This window comes from Chanos chanos, chromosome 3, assembly GCF_902362185.1.
Source record: "Chanos chanos chromosome 3, fChaCha1.1, whole genome shotgun sequence".
NCBI lineage: Eukaryota > Metazoa > Chordata > Actinopteri > Gonorynchiformes > Chanidae > Chanos > Chanos chanos.
In genome coordinates, this window is record NC_044497.1 from 807,501 (window position 1) to 817,500 (window position 10,000).

Here is a 10,000-nt window from a genome sequence, read left to right on the forward strand (position 1 = left end):
CATTTTGGCCGTAGCTCTCCGCTCCAAGATTACGAAATTTACGTAAACCGCCGTTTACGCTAAGGTGCAGCATCCTCTGTACTGCCGCTTGCATAGCATATGCTGCCTGCGCACAATTTTTTCGGGGATGTGAGATACTCTTACGTGTTACAAACGCCTAATTCTAATTTTTACATTTAACCTGACGAATAATAGTTTGTGGAATCTCTGTCACACGACTAGTACGCTATATCTTCGCACCAGACAGCTCTTCTCCGATGACACCCGTGTTCACCCCCTTTGCGCGCACCACGGAATAATGCTTCGCTTTCTCGAGCCGAGGCAGAACCAGAGCAACCGGAGTCTCGTGCACCGCCGTGGGAGAGACTGAATCAATTTAAAAAAAAAAGAGAGAGAGGAAGGAGAGATTGAGAGGAAGGGGAAAACACGGAGAGGTGAAAAAAGCGGAGAGGCGATACGTCCGTCGCGTTTGACGCCTCTGTTAAAACGAACATAAGGAAAGAAAGGGGAAGCGAAAAAGGTATGGGTCAATATCAAAGTTTTAAAATGATATACATTTTTTTCTGGTATCGTCTTTCTTTTCTCGTTGTTTTATTTCCATAAATGTGCATTTTTATCTGTATTGTGTCGTTCTGTTGGAACCTTTTCGGTTGCTTGTGAACAGAGAAACGGCGAGAGAGCGCGCGTTGAAGATCCGTTTTTACCGGGAATCTTAATGTCATGGACGCTTAAGTAAGAAGAGGCGAATTTGCCAAATGCCATAATTAGAAATCTAACAATCTCGCCCGAACGCTATGACTCAGAAGGACGTTTATTTTCTCTCAAGTCAAAAATAGATTAGTGAAAATACATTAACTGGTCAAATCCGATCAACAGTGTTCGTCATTGATTTGTGAATGGCGTATTCTTTGTGTGTGTGCGGCTTTGCCGTGCTTGTTTTCTGCGATGCCTTTGCAGTTGGGTTAGACACGGAGCCGTGTGCCATTTTGCAATGCAGCATGTGTTTTTGGGGCCTGTCCGTATTTTAGTCGCGTCCTACAATAGGATCAATTTTGCAGGCGCTGCAGTCTATATATCCATGGTGTTTGTTCACAGCAACGACCGTTTAATCTTGAGGTTATGCAAGAAAATGCCATTCATTTCCATATGCAGACTAGGACGACAGCAGTTCGAATAATTGGATGCATAATCGGTGATGTGCTTGATAAACTGGATCCTAAGGCTTTGACAGCGGATCACTGTGTGTATAATTGTATGTGTATTATTTAAATGTAAAAGAACATGCCTCTCTCACAGTGAGAACTGGTCTTAACGGGCCTAGTGGCTCATTGTAACGGAGCCGTTAGGAGAAAAACCCAGCGTCGCCACCCAACCGGATTCCGACGTCCCGCATCTGCGAATCAATTTAGCGTTGTCATAGTTACTATCCGCGTGCACGCGTTCGCGCGCGCCCACCACTGCACCTGTGTCACTCCGTCCCTGTGTGTTTGTTTTATACATAAATATGAACGCGCGATGACTAACCCCCATGCCGTCCGTACAGAAAAAGAGAGGTCTCGGCTTTCCTCAAATCATAGTAATAATAACAATAATAATAATGATAAAGTTATCGATATTTCAATACCCATAACCAATGAAAATTACTACACAACAACAGTAACAAAGGGATACGTTTTTAGAATGGTATCAGTGTAACACCATCCTAGTGTTGTAATAGTGTATCAGTGAGAAAACAGATTTATTAGCATAACTAGCTGTCCCTTACATGTATTCAGTCTGGAACATCTTTGAATCATTTGAAAGCAGGGAAAACCAAACAGTGCCATTATTCTTCTTTATAGCACAGTTCTTTAACACTACTTCTATCCCATACGTCAGGGTTAATCTCTTATATAGCCTTCCACACGTTATACTGATTATCAATCGCAAACCTTTCCTGTACGCACAGTGATTGGTGAATTGTTGCTACCTAATGTTAATCAGTAGGTGAGGTGTTGAGAGTTTGGTTAGAAATGTCAATCATAGCGTAGCTCAATGTGAGAATAAACTGTTCAAGTAATTCAACTTAGGAAGGTGATTATCTATCTATCTATCTATCTATCTATCTATCTATCTATCTATCTATCTATGTATCTGCCTGTCTGTTTGTCTGATTGTCTGTCTGCCTGTCTGTCTGTCTTGCACCCACCAGAGGTAAAGAGTCATGTGGTCTAAGACATGTCGTCCATTTTTTCTAAATGTTGTTTCCTGATGCTTGACATTTGGGTTATTCAATAAACAGCTCTAAAACACCATAACTTTTACACGAAGGAACAGAATTTATGTAAATTCAGACATCCAATGCTCTATTCTTTAAACAGCGTTTAAATACAGCCCTGGCGTGGTTTTGTGGAGGTCTTTAAATAGACGAAGTGAGAGTAGGACAAACTGCTGAGACAGGGTGATTGCTGGTCATTTCCTTTTCCTCCAGACTGAGAGAGCAGAAAGAAAGAAAACTTTTTTATGACACTGATGATAATACAATCACAATAAGACTAAAATGGTCTGAGATGAATACTGTTTGAAAACATCATAGGAGAACGCTAAAAGTGACAGAGTAGAACAAACCTTTTCATTAAGATCAACTTCAGAGGTACTGTTGGTGGGAGTCTGTGTTGTGTGTGTGTGTGTGTTTGTAGAGGTGTGTGTGTGTGTGTGTTTGTAGAGATGTGTGTGTGTGTGTGTTTGTAGAGGTGTGTGTGTGTGTGTGTTTGTAGAGGTGTGTGTGTGTGTTTGTAGAGATGTGTGTATGTGTGTGTTTGTAGAGGTGTGTGTGTGTGTGTGTTTGTAGAGGTGTGTGTGTGTGTGTGTTTGTAGAGATGTGTGTATGTGTGTGTTTGTAGAGGTGTGTGTGTGTGTGTGTTTGTAGAGGTGTGTGTGTGTGTGTGTGTGTGTTTGTAGAGGTGTGTGTGTGTGTGTGTTTGTAGAGGTGTGTGTGTGTGTGTGTGTTTGTAGAGGTGTGTGTGTGTGTGTGTTTGTAGAGGTGTGTGTGTGTGTGTGTGTTTGTAGAGGTGTGTGTGTGTGTGTGTTTGTAGAGGTGTGTGTGTGTGTGTGTTTGTAGAGGTGTGTGTATGTGTGTGTGTTTGTAGAGGTGTGTGTGTGTGTGTGTGTTTGTAGAGGTGTGTGTGTGTGTGTGTTTGTAGAGGTGTGTGTGTGTGTGTGTGTGTGTGTTTGTAGAGGTGTGTGTGTGTGTGTATGTGTGTGTTTGTAGAGGTGTGTGTGTGTGTGTGTGTTTGTAGAGGTGTGTGTGTGTGTGTGTGTTTGTAGAGGTGTGTGTGTGTGTGTGTTTGTAGAGATGTGTGTATGTGTGTGTTTGTAGAGGTGTGTGTGTGTGTGTGTTTGTAGAGGTGTGTGTATGTGTGTGTTTTGTGATATATGGTAAATTTCTCGGTAATGTGAGGTCTGCCGCCTGTCTGAGGGGAAACCCTGTGTAAAATCACAATCTGTACTGTACATAATTCCTCTCTCTCCCTCCCTCTCTGTATCCTATAGGAGACCGTGTGGTGGTCATTGGTGACGAGGTGAAAACTCAAAGTCCCTGTACGTCCACTGAACAAAGGAAACCTCACCACACGCGAGGCGGCCTATTTACCTTTATGGATAAAACACTCGCAAGAGACCAAGACGACACTTAACTTCAAGACTTTTCTTTTTTTTGACAATAATCTTAGTTTTTTCTTTTTTTTTCACTCCATTAGCCAAGAATAAAGAGTAATTTTGTATTAGACTGACGAAAATGAACATTTAGTAGTTCAACGAAGAAAAAAAAAGTGAAATTTTTCCTGTTTTTTTGGCGTTCGCTAATCAACAATTTTTGGAAACAAAGGGGCAGGACATGACTCAGTTGCCATGCGGGCTGCCATGGTGACAGGCCTCTCTAGCCCCTCCCCCCTCCTCTGGTTGGTCCAGCTGTTGTTGTGGCCCCACCCCCATGGACCTCAGCTGACAGAGGCTAGTCCTCCATGTCCTGCCCCTTGCAGCTGTTCCAATCAGGCGAGTCGTGTGATTTGTACCAGGAAGAACCTAGATGAGGTTCCTGAGAGTATTTCAGTCAACACCAGATACCTCAATCTCCAAGAGAACTCTATCCAGGTAAATCCAACCACAGCCTCCACAGGGATGGAGGTGCGTGTGTGTGTGTGCGTGTGTGTGTGTGTGTGCGCGTGTGCATGTGCGTGTACGTGTGTGTGTGTGAGCGTGTGCCCGTGTGTGTGTGTGTAGGCGTGCATGTGCGTGTACGTGTGTGTGAGCGTGTGCGTGTGTGTAGGCGTGTGTGCGCACGCTGTGTGTGTGTGTGTGTGCGTGCGTGTGTGTGTGCGCGTGTGTAGGGGGGCTGGGTACAGGTTTGGAGTCATGTGTGTGTGTGTGTGTGTGTGTGTGTGAGTGTGTATGTGTGCGAGTGTGTGTGTGTGTGTGTGTGTGTGTGTGCGAGTGTGTGTGTGTGCGAGTGTGTGTGTGTGTCTGTGTGTGTGTGAGTGTGTGTGTGTGTGTGTGTGTGTGTGTGTGTGTGTGAGTGTGTGTGTGTGTGTGTGTGTGTGTGAGTGTGTGTGTGTGTGTGTGAGTGTGTGTGTGTGCGAGTGTGTGAGTGTGTGTGTGTGTGTGTGTGTGTGTGAGTGTGTGTGTGTGTGTGTGTATGTGTGTCTGCATGTATGTGTGCGCGTGTGTAGGTGGGTTGGGTACAGGTTTGGAATCATGCTTGAGAACTGTGACTGTTTGAGAGTTCTGTTGAACCCCTCTAGCTCAGAGATCAAGGAAGTGTCTGAAAAAGTGTGTGTGTAAAAGAGAGAGAGAGGAGAGAGAGAGAGAGAGAGAGAGACACAGAGAGAGAGAGATAGAGGAGAGAGAACTGTACAGAGATTATCTTGGTACTGCTTTAAACACATTAAAGACCAGGGGCGAACAGAGATGAAGAGAGTTTTGCAGTGTAACAATTTAATTTTATTACACCAAAATAGAAGCCATCCTTTTGTTTCAAGGATTTGTGGAAATTTAAATTGACACCCCCTCTCTGTCTCTTTTGCAGGTGATAAAATCTGACACATTTAAGCACCTGAGACATCTGGAGATTCTGCAGCTGTCCAAGAACCACATTCGACAGATTGAGGTGGGCGCGTTTAATGGTCTCCAAAACCTCATCACGCTGGAACTCTTTGACAACCGCTTACCACTGGTCCCCTCCCAGGCCTTTGAGTACCTCAGCAAACTGCGAGAGCTTTGGCTTCGAAACAACCCCATCGAAACGCTACCAGCTTATGCCTTCCACCGCGTTCCTTCCCTCCGACGCCTGGACCTTGGTGAACTCCGGAAGCTGGGCTACATTTCGGAAGCGGCGTTTGAAGGGCTGGTGAACCTTCGCTTCCTTAACCTCGGAATGTGCGGTCTGAAGGACGTGCCTAATCTCACTCCTCTGGTGCGCCTGGAAGAACTGGAACTTTCTGGAAACCTCCTTGGCGTTGTCCGACCGGGATCCTTTCAGGGTTTGGTGTCGTTGCGTAAACTTTGGCTCATGCACTCGAGAATTTCTGTCATCGAACGTAACGCGTTCGACGACCTCAAGAACCTGGAGGAGCTGAATCTGTCTCACAATTCCTTGCACTCATTACCCCATGACCTCTTCACTCCTCTGCAGCAGCTGGAGAGGGTTCATCTCAACCACAACCCCTGGGTCTGCAACTGTGATGTCCTCTGGCTCAGCTGGTGGCTCAAAGAGACCGTGCCAGACAACTCCACCTGCTGCGCTCGTTGCCACGCCCCACCTGGTGCCAAGGGCCGCTACATCGGCGACCTAGACCAGCGTGACTTCACCTGCTACGCGCCTGTGATCGTGGAGCCGCCCACAGACCTGAATGTGACGGAGGGGATGGCGGCAGAACTGAAGTGCCGGACCGGAACGTCCATGACCTCCGTCAACTGGCTGACGCCCAATGGAACCCTCATGACCCACGGAGCCTACAAGGTTCGCATTTCTGTTCTGCATGACGGAACACTTAATTTCACCAACGTTACCATGCAAGACACAGGCCCGTATACGTGCATGGTCACCAACGCCGCCGGAAACACCACCGCCACGGCCGTTCTCAATGTTTCCGCCCCTGACATTGGAAACGGGTACAGTTATTTCACCACTGTTACCGTGGAAACTGTGGAGCCGGGCCAGGAAGAAGTTCCATTCAATAACAGCGACACGTATATCAGCCTCCCCGGTCCCACGCCACCGGCCTCCGGCGCCAACGACAACTCCCACATGGCGGCATCGCCTGTGCTGCCGGGCCCTTCGCTGTCGTCGCTGTCGCCCCGAGCGACGCGGGCGCCGGACAAACCGTTCACTGTCTCGTACACAGACTCAAACCTGACTGGCCTGGATGATGTGATGAAAACCACAAAGATCATCATTGGATGTTTTGTGGCGATCACGTTCATGGCGGCAGTGATGTTGGTGGTTTTTTACAAGCTGAGAAAGCAGCACCAACTGCACAAGCACCATGGGCCGGCTAGAGCGATCGAAATAATTAACGTTGAAGACGAGATTGGGGCGGGAGGTGCCAGTGGAATTTCAGGAGGATCTACAGTCCACCAGGGCGGAGGAGGTGGAGGAGGAGGTGGATCAGGGCAGAGTTTAAGAATACATGACCCCGAAATTGTCACCTTGCCCAACATTGGGAGATCAGAGCACCTAAACCACTACTACAAAGCCCATCATTTCAACAACAACATCCTGGGCCTCAATGTGGGGGCGGGACCAGATGTTGGAGGCGTGGCCGGAGGCGTGCTCAACAACAACAACAAGAGCAGCCCCGCCTCTCTCTCGCACAGCCAGGTCAGCAACCTTCCCAACCCCAACTCTGCGTTGTCAGGGAGCGACGCTGCTAACACAGGCCCCGCCCTCCCGTCGCCCCCCCTCCCCTTGCCCGTTCAGCTGCCGGCGATGGCGTTCCACGGAACACTAAAGGGTCTAAGCCACGCCCACAACGGGCAGAACGAGCCGCTCCTGCTGACCAACGGGTCGAAAGAGAGCGTGCAGGAAACGCAGATCTGAGAGAGCGATGAGACGGAACAGAAAAGGAGGAAAAAGAACGAGAGGAAAGTTTTGTGGAGGTAGCAGAGTCAGACAGCTGTGGAAATCAGTAATGGTCAGACACATACCGAGATACATTTCAGACTGGAAGACGCTGGCTGAGGCAGATGGACAGATGGATGGATGTGTTGCTGGACAGACTGTATTTATAGAGACTATTCGACTAATGAACTGAAAATGGACACACGGCGCTACGGCGCTCGGATGTGCCGAAGCATATGTCTTTTTTTTTTTTTTTTTGGGCAGTTTCTACGAGTTGTATTCACGTATAAAAATATAGTCTATATCCTTGTAGCGTAAATTCCCTAATGTTGGTTTGCTACCGCAGAGAGACACACAAACACACACACACACACAGACACACATACACACACACACACACACACCTCTATCTTCAGAGACAGTGAAGGTCTTGAACAGATATCACAAACACATATACACATAGTTGACGATACAACAATGACGATTATTATTATTGTTATTATTATTGTTATTATTATTATTATTATTATGGCACTGAAGGAGAGATATTCATAGGAGTATAATTTAGTATGAAAAAAACTGTTACACAGTATTTGTGATTTCACATATTTGTGATATGCAGACTGGTGAAGGCACAAATGAAGGACAGTGTGTCAGTTCAGGGCTGGAGTCTGGAGTTCAGTGGTGGAGTCTGGAGTTCAGGGTTTAGGGTCCGTGGTGATGGTTTAGGGCTTGTGGTGATGGTGTAGGGTCCGTGGTGATGGTGTAGGTTTTGAAGAAGACAGCTGAAGGTATATATATATATATATATATATATATACACACACCTTTATTTTGCAAAGAAGAGAGAACATAGGAGGAGAGAAGAGAATGACAGAAAAAAGTTGAAGATTCATCATTTATGATAACTTTAAAACAATGGTTCTGACACTCATAAAGGCACAAACGTTATCAGGGACAGAGGGAAGAGCTGGAGAGAAGTCATTTCCATGACACTGAGGCTTCACCGAGACACACACAGAGTTAAACTCATGTTTGCTATTCGCTTAGAACAACAGGCAGTTCCATAATTTATAGTCAGCTCCACTCTACTCTCTCTGCTGATTTCTCTCTCTCTCTGTCTCTCTTACACTCAGACACACACACACACATACATTACACACACACACACACACACACACACACACACACACACGCCCCTGTAGCAGGAGCAGGTTAAAGATTTGATAGGATATTCTTCTGCGGCTGGATTCATCTGATAGCCCACCTACACAAAACACGCCCACTCTCACAAACCCCGTCCACTTACCCAAACCCCGCCCACTCACAAAAAACCCCACTCATACAAAATACGCCCACTCACACAAAACAGGCCCACTCACACAAAACATGCCCACTTACACAAAATACGCCCACTCACACAAAACATGCCCACTCACACAAAACACGCCCACTCTCACAAACCCCGTCCACTTACACAAACCCCGCCCACTCACAAAAAACCCCACTCATACAAAATACGCCCACTCACACAAAACACGCCCACTCACACAAAACACGCCCACTCTCACAAACCCCGCCCACTCGCACAAAAACTCAGCCACCTACACAAAACACGCCCACTTACACAAAACCTGGCCACCTACACAAAACACACCCACCCACAAAAACACGCCCACCCACACAAAACATGCCCACCTACACAAAACATGCCCACCTATACAAAACATGCCCACCTACACAAAACACACCCACCTATACAGAACACCCCCACCTACACAACACACACCCACATACAGAGAACACGCCCACCTGTAGAAAACATGCCCACCCACACAAAACATGCCTCATTCTCATTCTGCTAGTACGAAGTCTCATTCTGCTAGTATGAAAAGCAGTCAGAAGTTGGTGTGTGTCTGTGTGTGTGTATGTTTGTATGTGTGGGTGTGTGTCTGTGTGTGTGTATGTTTGTATGTGTGGGTGTGTGTCTGTGTGTGTGTATGTGTGTATGTGTGGGTGTGTGTCTGCCTATGGGAGACAGCGTGTGTGATCAAGGTAACAGAGTAAAACAGGTTTGCAGTTGCGTGTGGGTAAATGGATATTGGTTTAGAATCTGTGTTCATATTAGGAGTAATAATCCCTGGATCTAAATTGGGAGCACTGGTTTGGAGCATGTGGTGTAAATTGAGAACACTGGTTTGGAGCATGTGGTGTACATTGGGAACACTGGTTTGGAGCATGTGGTGTAAACTGGGAACACTGGTTTGGAGTTTGTGGTGTAAACTGGGAACACTGGTTTGGAGTGTGTGATGCAAACTGGGAACACTGGTTTGGAATGTCACTCAGATGCAGACCCACCATTTTTCAGTGAAAACAGTAGTCTTGTCATACAGAGTATCAGGACAAAAACAAACAAACAAACAAACAATCTGAGAAACAAACAGGCAGACATTTGCATTCTTCCTCTCTGCCCTAATGTTTGATTAGAATTGAGTGTTTTGCATCTCTTTAAATAGCCGCTGGCTGCTCTTAAAATGATTTAGTTTCTTTCTGTTCGACCAGTGAATTTCATTTGCGAGGTGTTTGTTTTTTTCTCTTGTCTTTGAAGCTGTTGGTGATACCAGTATACGCTGACGGGCTCATGGAAGAAAAACTCTCCAATTTTGTTCATGTTTTCAGCCGTAAGGACGGTAAACGTCCGTCTCTGGAGAGAGTTTGAGTTATCACAGCCAGCGGTGTGATTCAAAGCTCCACCTACAGAGAGGCTTTAACATCAGAACGCGATGAGGAAAAGATGAAAAACAAAAAAACAAAATCAACAACAACCATTTTTTTTCTTAATAGGGTAAAAAGAGGTGGTATGGTTTTATCAGGATATTTTGTTCTGTTTCTGTTGTGACCCAG

The 10,000-nt window shown here is 46.2% G+C and overlaps 1 protein-coding gene across 1 annotated transcript; it reads left to right on the forward strand.

Moving 5' to 3' along the window:
- The first annotated feature begins 3,888 nt into the window (after positions 1-3,888).
- lrrc4bb (leucine rich repeat containing 4Bb) lies at positions 3,889-7,075 on the forward strand. Its single transcript, XM_030770207.1, has 2 exons — positions 3,889-4,131; positions 5,063-7,075. Exons 1-2 carry the CDS (start codon positions 3,889-3,891, stop codon positions 7,073-7,075), a joined length of 2,256 nt encoding a protein of 751 aa, XP_030626067.1.
- Positions 7,076-10,000: the final 2,925 nt, after the last annotated feature.